This window comes from Larimichthys crocea, chromosome XXI (genome assembly GCF_000972845.2).
Source record: "Larimichthys crocea isolate SSNF chromosome XXI, L_crocea_2.0, whole genome shotgun sequence".
NCBI lineage: Eukaryota > Metazoa > Chordata > Actinopteri > Sciaenidae > Larimichthys > Larimichthys crocea.
In genome coordinates, this window is record NC_040031.1 from 18515559 (window position 1) to 18530575 (window position 15017).

Below are 15017 nucleotides of genomic sequence, written 5' to 3' on the forward strand. Positions count from 1 at the left end.
CTGGTCTCATGTTCTCATGTCAACGACTTTATTCAGCTTGCTATATCTGAAATTATAATTATAATTATTATTATATAATATTATAATTATTATTATATTTTTCATTTCTTCTTCAAGTGATAAGTGAAATATAAGCTAATAATATCTAATAAGACTTCCATCAGTAATCAAAGCCCTTGAGGGAAAAGTAACAAAGCTAAAATGCAACATAAAACAACGACATGAAAGTTAAGACAGATATCAAAAATATGTCCTTCTTTTATTATAATTTTACATTTTTTTTATATATCAAAACATCTAAAAAATGAACAGTAGATCTACAAGCATAACTGTTGATACTAGCTGTGCTGTATATATTTCCATCTTCCTCTTGTCTACAAGGCGCACTGCTGCATGTGTGGGACTGAAAATAACAGGAGGAGCGTTGGCTACGGAGCTGTGTTTGTGGACAAAGTCAAACCAGAAAAAACAAGAAAAATCATCAAAACAAACAAAAAAAGAATAGAAAGAGTTCAGTCCAGTGGTATTTTCTTTGGGCATAGCAGGGAGACTTTCAGAGCAGTCTTTCTCTGGATTGTCCAGCACTCCCCTTGTATAGTTCAGCCCTAAACCACTGAGTAGCATAAACATCTCTGTGAAGATTAAGAGGATAAAAAGAACGTTCTGTTGATCTGGATGGTCTCTCTTCAGACCCCAGGTATTATGTATGCAGATAGGGAGGACAGACGGAGGGGTGAGGCTCCAGGCACAGACAGGAGAGGCTAATCTGGATAGTCCTCCTCCTCCCTCTGCCACCCTCTGTCCCTTTCCCTTGTCTTCCAGCTCTCCTCATACCGGACTCTTACGCTTCAGTTCACTGGGGGAGGGGGGGATCCGGTCCCCCAGCTTTGTAAAGCTGGTGGAATGGCTAGGCTTGGTGGTGGGCTCCTCAGGATCAGGGGCTCTTTGTCGTGCAGGCAAGGTGGAGCACCGGGCTTTACCCCTGGAGCGAGGCTGTTGAGGTGGAGGACCTTTCAGCGCAAATAGTTCACTTGTGGGTTTGGGTTGTTGGGCTGATGGGGACTGCGGGGGATGTGGTGATGATGGTGACACTGGTGTGTGTGGGGGAGAGAATGGGCTGGGAGAGAATGGGCTGGGAGAGCCTGAGACTGAAGTGCCCAGAGGAACCAGGGGAGTAAGAGTGGCCGCCTGCTGAAACCTCGTGAGGCTGGTGGAGTGGCTTGGTCGTGGCAGACTGTAACAAGCCTCAGCCCCTCTGTGGCGGGAAGGCAGGGTGGAGCAACGGGCCTTTGCCCTTGAGCCAGACTCTCTGGGAGGAGGAGGAGCAATTAGTGAGAAGAGCCTAGTGTCAATATCTGATGTTGTAATGTCTGCCCGGGAGCTCTTCAGACTCTGAGATGAGCCTCTCTTAGAAGATGGAAGTGGCTGGATGGAGTGCTCCTGGTCTTTCTGGTACTCCTGTCTGGAGCCTGAGCGGGGAAGCTCTATAGCTGTGCTCGATAAGGGTTCTTCATCTGCATAACAAGAAATTGATAATTAAATGATGAAACATGTGTTTCCAAATTGAAGATCAAAAGCCAAAAATAGAAAGTGAATATTAAGTTTACTTCACTCACCTAACAGGCCCAGCTCACCCATGAAGAAGTCCAGATCAACAGTAAAATTCTCATCTGCCTTCACTTCATCTGCCTTCACTTCTTCTGCCTTCACTTCATCTGCCTTCACTTCATCTGCCTTCACTTCATCTGCTTTCACTTCTTCTGCCTTCACTTCATCTGCCTTCACTTCTTCATCTTTCACTTCTTCTGCCTTCACACCTTCTGCCTTCACTTCTTCTGCCTTCCCTTCTTCTGCCGTCACTTCCTTTCCTCCTTCCACTTTTTCTTCTCCTCCCTCTTGCTCATTATCCCCCCTTCCAACTTCTTCATTCACTTCTTCATCTTTTTCCCTTTCTCCCCTTTCTACTTCTCCACCATCACCTTCTCTTTCACCTCCTCGCCCATCCTGTACAACTTCTTCAAACGGCCTCCCAACCTCTGGATCACTGTCGTTGTTCTTTCTGGGTTCATCCAGATTGATTTCAATCTCTTCTGCTTCGTCCTCCTCCTTCATTTGCTGCTCGTCTTGTTCTTCCTGAGGTGCCTCCACTACAATGTCTATGTTGGCGGGGAAATAAGAGATGGAAGGTCTTGGGGTGTGAGTTCTGCCACATGCTTCTTGGTCCTGATTCAGCAGAAACTCCATCAGCATCATATTCTCTTTCTTTAGCTGTTCACGCAGAGATCGTGGCACGTCTGGGATCATCCATGCGACTAACATGCTGAGAAACATGGCAAGGTTCTGTAGGGAGAAACAGATTTAAAAAAAAAGTATTATAGGATAAATATTTTCTATTATTTTTTATCTAATACTTATAGGATAAATATTTATAGGTTTAATAGGTTTTATGAGTTGTATCTCTGCAGACCGTTTTTAGCGAGCTGCACAATGAATGAGCACAATGAGAATCACAATGAGTAAGGAGAAAATGTCAGATCAGTGCATCTCTACTTATCCATTATATTACCTTAATGTGCTAGCAGTAACAACAGAGAGACATAAAAAAAAAACTGTGCACACCTGCCATCAAACAAAGCCACATGTCTAATAGGTGTAACAGTGTTTATTGATTTCAGAAGGAAAGACACTGATAATAACAAAAACCTGTATTGTAAATATTATTTTCATACCTGGAAGAATATTACAAATGCCAATTTTGCAGCCAGGACAGACCAGTACTGTTTCGAGAAGGTGTAGGCGTCTGGGTCCCATGGTGGATCTCTGTAGTCCTTATACCTGAAAAACAGAGACACAAACAATTTGAGTATTAGCAAGGAGGAAACTGATGAATGAACATAGTTCACAACCAGAGAAAGGTCAGGTCATTCTTAGAAAGATTTTTAGTTTCTGAAAACTTCAGACAAGTTTGGGAGCCGCTGTGCTCAAGGACTTAAAGGGATATCTGGGGTCAAGGTTAGGAGAATCACTCTGACCTGCACATGGAGACTCCGGTAATGAGCGTGGTGGTCGGCGCGGTGCCCGGTGGGAAGTTGCTGACATTAAAGTAGGACAGTGAGTGCTCTGTGTAGCCATTCATAGTGCCATTTGCACTGTACATGTACTGGTAAACCATTCGTGGAACAAACTCTGACGTGAAGGAGATGACAAACGCCTGAGAAGATAAACAAAGAGTGGAAATCTGTTTATGATGTAATGATCAGTTTTTGGAACATACAACAGGAAACAGCTCACTGCCTTATCCTTAAAGACTTAAAGCTTCCCAGTGAGATTTTGGGCCACTATTAGCACTATACAGCAACATGTTTTTACATGTTGTCCCTGTTGTGTGACGCAACGCACATTCCTGCTACAGGTTTTCTGTTATTTCACTGATTAAGAGTTGGTAGTGATAACATGTAAAAATGCAGCGCACCAACAAAGGCAAAGAAGAAGACATCTGTCAACTAGAGATACATGTACATTTTTAGTGAGACCAGAGGTCAACGTTTATGGGCATAGTAGACGGACGCATTCACACACTTACATTGGTAATGACAGAGAACTTGCTGATTCCACAGAGAATGTTGTACCAAATCCCTGGAGATAGCATGTGCATGAAAATAGATAAGGAGGGAAAGGAAAGTGTGTCCGTTCACGTGTGTATGTGTGTGTATTTGTGTAAAGACAGACAAACATGGAGACAAAGAGACAAAAAATGGAGGGGCAGAGTGGAGTAAAAAGAAAGAAAGTGATTAAAAGGTTCCAGGATAGCTTATTTCACATTCACACAGAGGCTACCAGAGTGAACGTGCTCTCGTGTGTCGTCTGTACCTATGTCTTTTAACCTCACAGCATCAGGACGTCGGATCTCCGTGACAAACTTTGCGGCATCGAGGCGAATCTCAATGACGTTGTTGAGCAGAGCGAACGCTGGCGCCAGTGGGAAAGAGGCCACGAACAGAGACACGAACCCGTACTGGATTACTGTAAATATTAATACATACATATTTAAAAAATACACTGTGATTGCAGTAATGAGTGACTCAGTGAATTAAAAGGTTAGCAAGAGACTCTCACTCATTTCCATGTACTCTGGGCTCACGCCTTCAAAGGGCTCAAGGGTGAAATCTTTGTCAAACTGTTGCTTTGGTCTACTGTCTTCTTCATTCTCCTCATTATTTTCTGCTGCTCTTTTCTTTACTTTTTCTTCTTGCATTGTTCTGTACATCTTTTTCAGCTTACTGAAAGAAAACAGAGGAACGGACTCAGAGAAAAGACTGTGAAAAATCTTTGTTTCTAAAAGTGAAAAAACCTATATTCATATACATATACGTACGGTATGAGAACCTCAAACACATTGTTTTGGATGAGCTGCTTTCCGAGCATGATCATACTGAGCTGGATGCACAATTCGATGAGGCAGCCAGGTGGAGCACACTATAAAAAAAAAACTATTTACTGACATGACACAGATTTACTATGTAATATATAGTATGTCCACATAAATGACTAACTACTACACATAAACGACTTATGTAATGTAGTAACGTTAGTCAACCTACCTCCTCCATGCGATAGTCCCCAAAGACGTAAACATAATCACCAGGCCGCCCAGCAAACCTGTTTGAAGACAAGACCAGATCACATGAAATAATTAAAAAAGGCCGATGTTGATGGGAAGTGAGTGATTTTATAAAAGACACACACCTGCCCTTGAAGAAGGCCACATAGAAAATAGGTGCAAAGGCGTTCATGGATTTAAGAAAGAAAGACTTGAAGATCAGCCTCTCCTCAAACTCTTCCTTCGTCTTGGGAAGTTCTATTGGAAAAAAGATACAACAGTTGTTATGCTCATATAAACTCCTGGTTCCTAAATCATGTCTGTGTTTTAAAAGTACCTTATGTATACAGTGGAAATAAAAAATATCACTACATAATTCAAACAATGGTCACTGCATTAAATTTAACATCATAAAGTTTGTACAATGATAGTAGCTATCTGTGACTATTGCCATATGTCAAAAACAAAAGCATAAGATTATTTCATTTTTTAAAAGTCTGCAATACAAAGAAATATAAAGAGAAAAACACTAGGCTTAAGATAAATTTCTTGCAAGACAGAAAAAATGTCAAATGTCACTCTGATCTATCCTACAAATGCATAATGTAGTATAAAGCAATAGTGAAATTAAGGATTTCATATCTTTTAAATGCCTATTTGGTTTGTTGCTGGTCCCTACATTTAGCAAACGTTATTTAACAACATATTTTTATTTGGGGTGTTAATAAGCTCAAGCAAGAGCCGCACTCACATTAATAAAAAAATTACTTGATGCCATTTTTTAATTCTAAAAGATTCTTGCCAAATTCGGTCTCCAACTGGACATTTGATCAGCAAAAACACAGAAGCACTAAAATTCTAATTGAAACTTTTCTATTTAATGTGCATTCAATACAATACCCAGTTCAGTCAGCCACACGGCGATCGCTCCATAGACCTCTTCCAACACCAGAACAACCAGCATGTTCAGGATGATCCCTGTGGTGGTGACGGTCATCCTTACGCTAGCCTTGGCTTCAGGATCCGGATTCATGGACCACACGCTTAACATGCAGATGCGATAAACTGCCACTCCGAACACAGCCGAGAACGTTACGAAGATCTGAACACACATCACACAACAGTAAAGAGTTAGATGACAAGAAGAATATTTGTTCATGCCGTACATGTAAATGTTTATTTTTATATATTCCTTCTTCTTGTCTATTGGTTGATTTTCTCTTTTGACCGTTATTTTTAATTTTAATGTTTTAATATCTAAAATAAAATCATTTGATTTTGATTGATTTTAATTGAAGGGGGGATCAGACAGCTAAGGCAATAATATAAACAGAGTGCAATACCAGTAGTAGTATGGCGGACACATTGATGAGATAGCCTGACAGGTGATCCTCAACATCCAGGGACTCTGGCTCTGACTGTGAAGAGAAACACTCCGATTTACTTTGGTACAAAGACAAAAACATACACATACATTGGTACGTGCTTTAATTCATGCACAGTGCGTGGTGTGCAGTAACGCTGAGCACATGTTCTGCACACACACACACATTTCTGTCTGGCAGGTGCATGTTGTCATCTGAAAGGACAGAAATCCCCTCCCCTTCTACCTCTCCCTCCTCCCTTTTCTCGCTCCATCAGTAATCTGAAGCTAATCTCAGGCAGGTAAGCAGCTTTGGACTCAACCACCCACTGTGGGTGAAGGGGGTTTCTTCTTTGTGCACTGACATAAACTCATGCAGACGGAGTTAGTCTGTACTAACGTTACTGTAGATGATGAAAATGTAGTCGGGCTGTAATATTTGCTTGTATGCAGTCATATATCGTCATCGAGTGTAGTGTAATTGAACTAGTGTAAGCCGTGTTCACATTCGCTCTGAGGCAAGTTTAAATCACCTCACAGCTCAGCCCCTGCCCCTCCCTCCAGAAACTCTGTCCACATAATGTCACACAGAACAGCGCAGTGCTACCTGGGAGGCAAGCATCCGATCTGTTTCTCCATTTACACCATCTCCTGTTTGATTCAACTGCAACAGAGTAAAAACATAGCGTGAGAAAAATTGAACCACGCGTACAGTTTGTATTACAAGTCATAAAATTGTATATGAAACACACAAACACACACAGTCGGGTATAACACCTTTTTCTTTGACTTTGCTTTCATCTTAGCTTTTTTCTCCTGGAGAGCTTCTTCATATTCAGGCCTCATCTCCTCCTGCAGCACACACACATGTAAATGTTAAAACACAATTTTATTTAATTTTTTTTATTTTATGAGGGCTGTTTCATGACATTTGCAGTCAGTGGTGGAAAGTATATAAGTACATTTACTCAAGTGTACTGCACTTATGTGTACATTTAGAAAATTATTTTTTTTGTTTATTCTAGTTACTTTGAAGAGCAAGGTTTTCCATTCAAGTATATGATCCATTATAATAAGATAAGTTATAGAGTCATTGTAATAGATCAAACTAACCAACATTTAAAAAGACTTAACTTAATTTTAAACAGCTACAGACTGACAGGGGTCAATATACTGCCTAATGAGTACTTCTACTTTGACACTTTGCTGATAATAGTTTTGTTGTTCTACTTAAATAAGATTTTGTATGCAATGTATGTTCAAGATTTTGCCTTGCAACATAATGTTGCTTTGATGTGATCCTAACTAAAAAGTATGGATATTTTCAGAGTGAGCTGACATTTTTTTTTTTAAATTGTATTTTGTTTTTTTAAATGAGAAGACACTATTCACCTTCTTTTCAGGGAAATCTCAGAATATTCATCTCAAATACAAATTCAAAAATGTGAACATACAAACAGAATATGCTGATTTCAATCTAACCCCACAAACTAACTTACATACTATACAAAAAAATAATTAGGACTCTGTCTTATCTGGCTATAGAACTATGCGGTAAGGTGTTGGATTGGATTCACTTATTCATGTAATTTTTCCTTGGTCTGGAGATATTGATATTGCGACAACTTTGTCTGAACATAATCTATCTTGTGAACTGTCTGGCAGCCTTTTTGTTTTATTTTGTTTTGTTTTGTCTTCTCCTGTATGTCTTTGAAAGAAACTATAAATAAAGCATATAAATAAAAAAATAATTAGAAACTGTGAAACCACATAATATTTGCATGTAAACTGTATTTTATAACATATTGTTGCTTCTAAATATAAATAAATACCAATACAAAAAAAATACAGCTTCCTAAACCAGATTCTGATATCAATATGCGAGTACATTTAATGAGTATAGAAACTTAGACTCACCTGGACTCTCTCCTTCAGGGAGCAGATCCAGAAATAAATGAAGATAGGCAGACAGATAAAAAAAGAGAGAGTTGTGTTAGGCTGAAAATACTCAGGTTGTGACCCTGCTGTGTCATATTATACAGCTACTGCGCTGCTTTAAGAAGAGTAATCCCATTACAGCCATTTACAGGGTAGAGAGTTGCTCTAATGCATGTATACACAAGTGTCCACGACTTTATGTGTACAGTATGTGTGTGTCAGCGGGATGGCACTGCTCTGAGACTAAGGATAATCTGCGAGGCAAACGTCGTCATGGTTGACCCGGGCCATGAGGTCAACACTCCCACTCTGACTGACTTGGTGCTTTAACATACAGGGGTCATGAAAACAGAGAGTGAAAAAGACTGTGTCCTTTCCAAAGTAATATGTATAGTAATAATAGTATGTGTGTTAGTGTCTGTATATGCACAGCATTCTTGAATCTAGTTTTGTACCTCCTCATCTTCCAAGCTAGTCAGATCCCAGGTGTGTTTCAGACACATCTGTCGCCTCTTCCAGTGCTCAAGAAAACAGGCAGCTACAGGAAGACATGTAAAAGGAATATTATTAATAAATTTTTTTTAAACTGACATTTGTTTGACCAGGCAAAGAAGTCTTGTAGTGTACAATTAGTGTCTCTGTGCGCGGTGAGCAATGCAGTGAGCTTGCGACAATTTTATGACAGCATTCCTTGCCTAATTGGGATTAAAGGATAAAATCATATTTTATGTGGCTATTTCAAATTAGTCACTTACATATTGTAACTCCTCTAGAAGTCCTAAAAGTTGCCGCACAGCACATTTACATGCCAGGTAGCACCCTATTCCTCCACCCCTGCACCTTTACATTAGCTTAACCCTGCAGCGTAGGGTTAATGTAAATATAAATGTCCTTCTTGGATAAATAAGGAATTATTTCTTCACTTGCATATAAAATAGCTGGCTGTATTGATTCTATTCATTATTATAATATGTCTGCTGTAACATGATCAGAAAACTGTATTTGAATGCATAGTTACCCCACAGAGACATGAAAATAGCAAACAAGACAGTGGCTCCGTTGTCAAACAGGTACGATGCCCGGGCCAGTGAGCACACTGTACTCAGACGCCAGTAGTCACACACTCCATCACACAGTGGACACATGGTGATGTTCAGGTTGTCATCACATGTCTCCTGGCTGAAATTAAAAATATATAAATATATGAAAAATAACATAAACACATGTACGATGATAATATGATACTATTACTAAGGATGCATACATTTGAATCTGCTTACCTTGGCACATTGACATCCACAGTGAATATGCCATACAGGAAGACAATGATGCCCAGTACAGAGGGAGGGATGAGAAGCTGAGTATAAACACCCAGCCAGGCAAAATACAACCCAATCTGCTCTCCAAAGTACTTCCTGTTAAAATAAATGCAATGTATCAACTAGCTGTCTGGATTTGCAAGTTCACAGATTTTTGCACCACTAAGCCACAGGATCTACGGTCGCTCTGAAGTATAGTGTGACAATCATGTCATGGCCTGTGGTAGTAGTGGCTTTCCCATGAAATTTGTTGTAGTTCATAGATCTCAGAGGATAACTTCTAATGATTTTGCAAAAGTTTTCCTCTTGTGCCAATATCAGGTCAAATGTTCCACTTTTATGATATTTTAGACGCTTCATAAGCTTTCATCTTTAATCATCCTCAGAACAAATAAATTATTAATTTAATATGAAGCAGCATGGCTGAACACACTCGTAAGCCTGTGGGAATAATTACTATTAATAATTAACTTTTGATTTTAATAACCCCACAGCCTTTTCTAAATTAACACCATCAGGACAAACATATTTAGCCCCCACTAATGCGTCTCTATAAACACCAAAATCATCAGCTTAGTCCAACACCTCATTATGAATGTTAGAGTCTCTCAAGCTGTAGCTACAGCTAGACTTTTTGTCTGCAATAAATGCTCTGTACCTGATCAGATCCACAGGCTGGTATTTATGCATGACTCCATAGTTAGCCCATTCTTCATGGAGGAGCTGAAGGACATCCGACAGTAAAACACAACTTATCAACAGGTAATAATTAAATATATACAGGATACAAATGTTAAAAACAACATAGCAACGGATTGTTTATGTACTGTTGTAACAAGGCTGGTATCAGATTACTTCAACTCGTTTATCATATAAATTTGATCTCATATCAAATTTTTTATTTTTTGGAAATTTTGGATTCTCTTTGAGATTTCTAACAATTAACAACTCAGAAAGACTGTTTTCCGAGTGGCAACAATTACATTTAATTTGACATTGCACATTTAGATCTAATTTCTTTCTGCTGCCATTCAACTGTGAAAAGACATCACACATTTAAAAGAGCAATGTAGCATTGCATAAAATTGTCAGACTCATAAAACAAAGATAATTAATTCACATGGCACCTACATTACACCCACAACGCAAGGCAGTTCCGTGTAGAACATACAGTGTAATATTTGGGTGTGTTATCGTAGTAGTCACTAATGTAACATTGAGCCTACATTCAAGTTTTTGGCTCTCAAAAAATCAATCATGTCATGATTGTATTGTGACATGTGACGACAATGTCCAATTTTTGCAAGATCAATACAAGCTTATCATCAGTTCTCAAATCAACGATAATCAGGCTTTTAACCATGTTATCTGTTCCTGCCTTTTTTGGTGACTCTACTTATATTAGTGGTAGGGTTGTTTGAAAACACTCGAGGCCTCCCAACTCACTTGTCTGTCATTTCGCTGATCTTTCCTTCCTCTCCTTGTGAACGACCCCTAAAGAGAAAACAGTTACCAGCTCTTTATGTGAGATGCACTGCATTTCAATATGCCTTACAGCATGCATTACAGTATTCCTTCTTTTGTGTGCGAGTTTAAAACAGTAGTTCTGTAAGTAGTTCTTACATCATGCAGAGGGAAGGCAGAGTCGTAGACACCCCGAGCCAATAATGAGCTGATGCCTGATGACATGAAGAGAAAGTATAACACACCGTCATGGACCGCTAACATACATATACAGGCAGCATGAAATGTGAGATTAAAACCACAGAAAAAGTTAAACCTCACCGGTGGTTTGGCAAGTTTGTCTGCAGGTAGTGCGTGAAATAATCTCAGCCACCTAGATAACAAATGATATGTGAGATCAAACAAAACATCTAAAACATTCCATAAGATAAAATTTGAAGATATGCGTTTCAGGACTCACTATTCTGCTTCGTGTTGCATTGTCAAATACAGTTTCTGTCGACTTGATGTCATACCTACATTGAATGACAAGAAGCACAAACTTATTGTGAATGTTCAATATTAACAATAGGCTTGCTTATCAAAGTGATGATTAATGAGTGGTGAGTTCACCCTTGCACCCTTGACAAACAAACTAAAATATTCTGTCAACCTAAGGAAGATACCATTAGACATATCTTGTTACTCACTCCCTGTGTAGGATTATATTTCAGTAGTGTAAACAATAGAAATTAAATTTATGTGAGAACTCATTTTAATCAAAAGAAAATGCACCCAGCCTGCAGGTGATTTAGATATTAGGGTGTTATCTAAATCACTAACCACAACTGAATTAAAAGACTCTCAAGGTGGGTGAGTTTGTCCACTACATTTGTGTGACAGTTCGGGTACTCACAGGTGGAGCTTGTCTCTGATAAAAGGGTGTTTGAGTGTTTTGAAATGGACGTGAGTCTGTGAGTCTTTGTAGATGTCAAAGTTCGGGACGTCTGGTTGAAACGGTGTGTTGACTTTGGTCACAATGCTATCCCATATCCCAGCAATGCCCGTCCGTTTCCGCAATTCACACTTCTGCTCAAAGAAAACACACATTGCAAACAGTTTGGTCATCTACAGCTTTCTGACATAGGAACTCCTCATTCTAAACATGTTCTGCAATGTTAAAAAAAAATCTGTTACATGAAACGAGAATATTAAAGACCAGAATGTGTAAATGAAACTGCCGACCTTTTTCACAGCAACTTTGATCTTCTGAAGCTCCGCTTCTCGACTGAGAATTAACCATGGGATGTGCAGCCGAATACATCTCATGCCGTTTGACCTCTGCACATAAACACACATATTAACACACAGGTTAATATAAAAATAAAACCATAAAAACATTAGATGTATAACTTTATAATATCACTCACTCTCACTCTCTTTGTCTTTGCATTCAATGGTTCATGCTACTTGCCCTCTGAGATAACCAGACGAGCCTTCTTTAAACCTGTAAGTATGCTACTTTGTATTATAATGAGGCTGTTATGTAGGGAATCCCATTATTTCAAGCCCAGTACCTCCCAATCCTCCCAAGTATAGGAATTGAGTCCAGATAATTATTACTTGTTGGGATATGTACTTAAAAGCGACCTTGTGGGGAGGCGTTTCGCTCAGTTGGCAGAGCAGCCGCCCCATGTGTGAATGCTCAGTTCTTGCTGCGGAACCCCAGGGTTCGAATCCGACCTGTGGCTCTTTCCCGCATGTCATTCCCCGTCTCTCTCTCCCCGCATTCCCGTCACTCTTCAGCTGTCTCTATCAAATAAAGCTTGAAAAGCCCCCCAAAAAATAATCTTCAGTCCATGCGCAATATAGATACAACTGCAAGAACTCAAATAACACCTACTATACCTCTAATTTAATGTTAAAACAAAATGAATATAAACAAAATCACTGCAAGAATTAATTTTGTTACATAATTTTATGAGGAAAACTAGTGTAAACTCTTGTTGTCACCTGCACAAACAAACAAACAAAAAAGGCATATTCATTCCATGATCCATCATGCTAAATATTCACGTTGAGGCTCTACTGTTCAATTCCCAAAACATAAGCCTAATTATATTTGGCTACAGGCACAGACAGATGCAGATACAGCCCTCTTCTCATCACCCTGAAACATCCAGGCTAAATCAAACCCTCCACGTACATTCATGTGCCAACACACACACTTCCGAGCAATGGATCACTTTCTAATAAGGCCCTGTAATCTACCCTTTGGCTTCACACTTACGGTCAGCGGACTTAATCCTCAACCAAAACAGCACCTGTTTTAACACATAAGCATCGCATACACACAGACACAAGCACACACACGGAGATACACACAAACATGCATGTGTGCACATGCACAGAAACAGAATACAAAAAATCAAACACTTGCACAAGTCATACAGTATATGAAAAAAGACATGAAACATAATTATCTTTGTTATCATTCTATTATATATTACTAGTATTACTAGATCAACCTATAACATGCCACTGACATAAGTTATCTCTTTAATTTGAATGCAGATTTATCCTCCAGCTTCAAAGGACAGGCTGAGTCTTATCCTCAACCTGTTTGGCAGCTGTCCAATCACAGGATTTGTGGTCACATCACTTAAGGATAGATCTGACCCATAAATGTCTATGGGTGTGTACAGGAGATGAAAAAATAATCATGGTGAAAGCACTGTAAAAGCAGGTACACACCTCTTTATCACGCTCAATCTGTAGTCCAGCTTCCAGGAGACCTGCCTCAAACTCCTCCCTCATCAAAGCCTTTTCCTCATCAGACAGCTTTGGCTCTTCCACCTCTCCTGCAGGTGCCCCTGCCTCCCCAGACTCTGCCTCTACTTCCCATCGCCCCTTTATCTGTATTGGTATACTCCCATTGGATGCAATGGAAAGGCGCCCCTTGGATCCCCGCCTTTTTTTGTATTTGTAGCAAAGGATGTAATCCACTTTTCTTTTGCCATCAGCAAAAAAAAGCCCAGGGCCTAGATCGATGCCAGACTCCTACACAAACACACAAAAGCACACACAGGTAATTAATGAGGTAAGTGAGTAAGTAGGGAATTTAGAGAGTCGTATAGTGTAAGAGCATGTCAATTAGGCAAAGCTCCATGTGAAACAGCTCAGAGAGAGGAAACCTGAGATAAGAGATAGCTGGCACGTTGCTGCAGGATGTTAAAGTGACAGGGTGTTAGTGTAGTGCATTCAGTGGAGAACATACCGGAAGTGGGGGCTCATCATTGTCAGGTGGGGTAATAGGGCCTCCGTTGATGGCGTCAAACCCAAGCCCTGACAGCGATCGGGCCAATGAAACAAGCTTCACCGAGTGAAGGGACGACGGCTCACTCATTTCTGTGGTGACAGGCATACGTTCTTTTCCGTTTCATCCCTCTGTTGGCACGTGAAAAGAAAAACAAGAGTTCAGAAGTTGGGATAACCTTCCAGCTCTGGCTGTGATTTGGAAAAAAAATATTCCGTTAATGGTGATGCTGTTCCTCCCAGTAGGATCATAACTGTTTTGAACAATTACTGGATTGTGCCAAGTTTTCCAGATTGTGACCACTTAAAGGGACACACTGGTTGTGTGTCTACCAATTGCAAAGTGACTTCCTTCACTTAATATGAATCATCTTTATTGTTATTGCTACAAATGTTAAATTATCCAATAATAATTCACAAGAGAAAAAGCAAGCAGTAGAAAACAGGTCTAAGAAAATCAACATCAGAATTTCATGTTAATATGAAATCCCAATAAAACCACCTGGAACTTACCATTTCTTATTATTAAGTGTTTGATATAGTTAAAAAAACAAAACTACCTCACTTTGCAGAATTTTTTTTCCATAATAAATTATTATGCAATGATAATGCTTATCCTATGTGTATAAGAGGTTTTGATATAAAAATAACACAACTTTAAAGCTGTAATTTAATGAAATTGTTGTTTAACATCTGAAGGCCCCTCACAATTGTCTTGTGGCCCTTCGTATGGATCCTGATCACCAGGTTGGGAACCATTACTTTAAACCTTTAAAAAAGTGGTTAATATCAATAAGTTAATGCCCTGTGCCCTGTTATTTTTTGTAGATCAATTTTAGGTTTTACTTTCAAATACTATGTTTGACAAATCACACCGTAGTAGCTGTTTTAGACTGCCAGATCAACTGTAAGCCAAAGTTAAGCTGCCTCATCTCTTTTTTTACCCAAATGAAGCTGTAGGCTCAGATTAAGCTCACACTGCAATCCAAGCGGCACAGTTTACAATCTGCTGGGGTAATTTGGTCACTGGGCTCATTCT

The 15017-nt window shown here is 39.5% G+C and overlaps 1 protein-coding gene across 1 annotated transcript; it reads right to left on the minus strand.

The window, feature by feature from the left end:
* Nucleotides 1-256: 256 nt before the first annotated feature.
* On the minus strand, nt 257-14398 carry ano2a (anoctamin 2a). Its single transcript, XM_027272992.1, has 27 exons — nt 13941-14398; nt 13418-13723; nt 11909-12004; nt 11580-11752; nt 11145-11199; nt 11006-11057; nt 10844-10899; nt 10667-10714; nt 9879-9943; nt 9182-9316; nt 8920-9080; nt 8357-8439; nt 7881-7892; nt 6741-6815; nt 6571-6627; nt 5944-6018; nt 5501-5702; nt 4747-4858; nt 4602-4659; nt 4376-4476; nt 4117-4280; nt 3871-4023; nt 3584-3636; nt 3033-3211; nt 2730-2835; nt 1617-2340; nt 257-1514 (listed from the first exon to the last, which is right to left on the minus strand). Exons 1-27 carry the CDS (start codon nt 14085-14087, stop codon nt 829-831), a joined length of 4134 nt encoding a protein of 1377 aa, XP_027128793.1. The 5' UTR covers nt 14088-14398; the 3' UTR covers nt 257-828.
* Nucleotides 14399-15017: the final 619 nt, after the last annotated feature.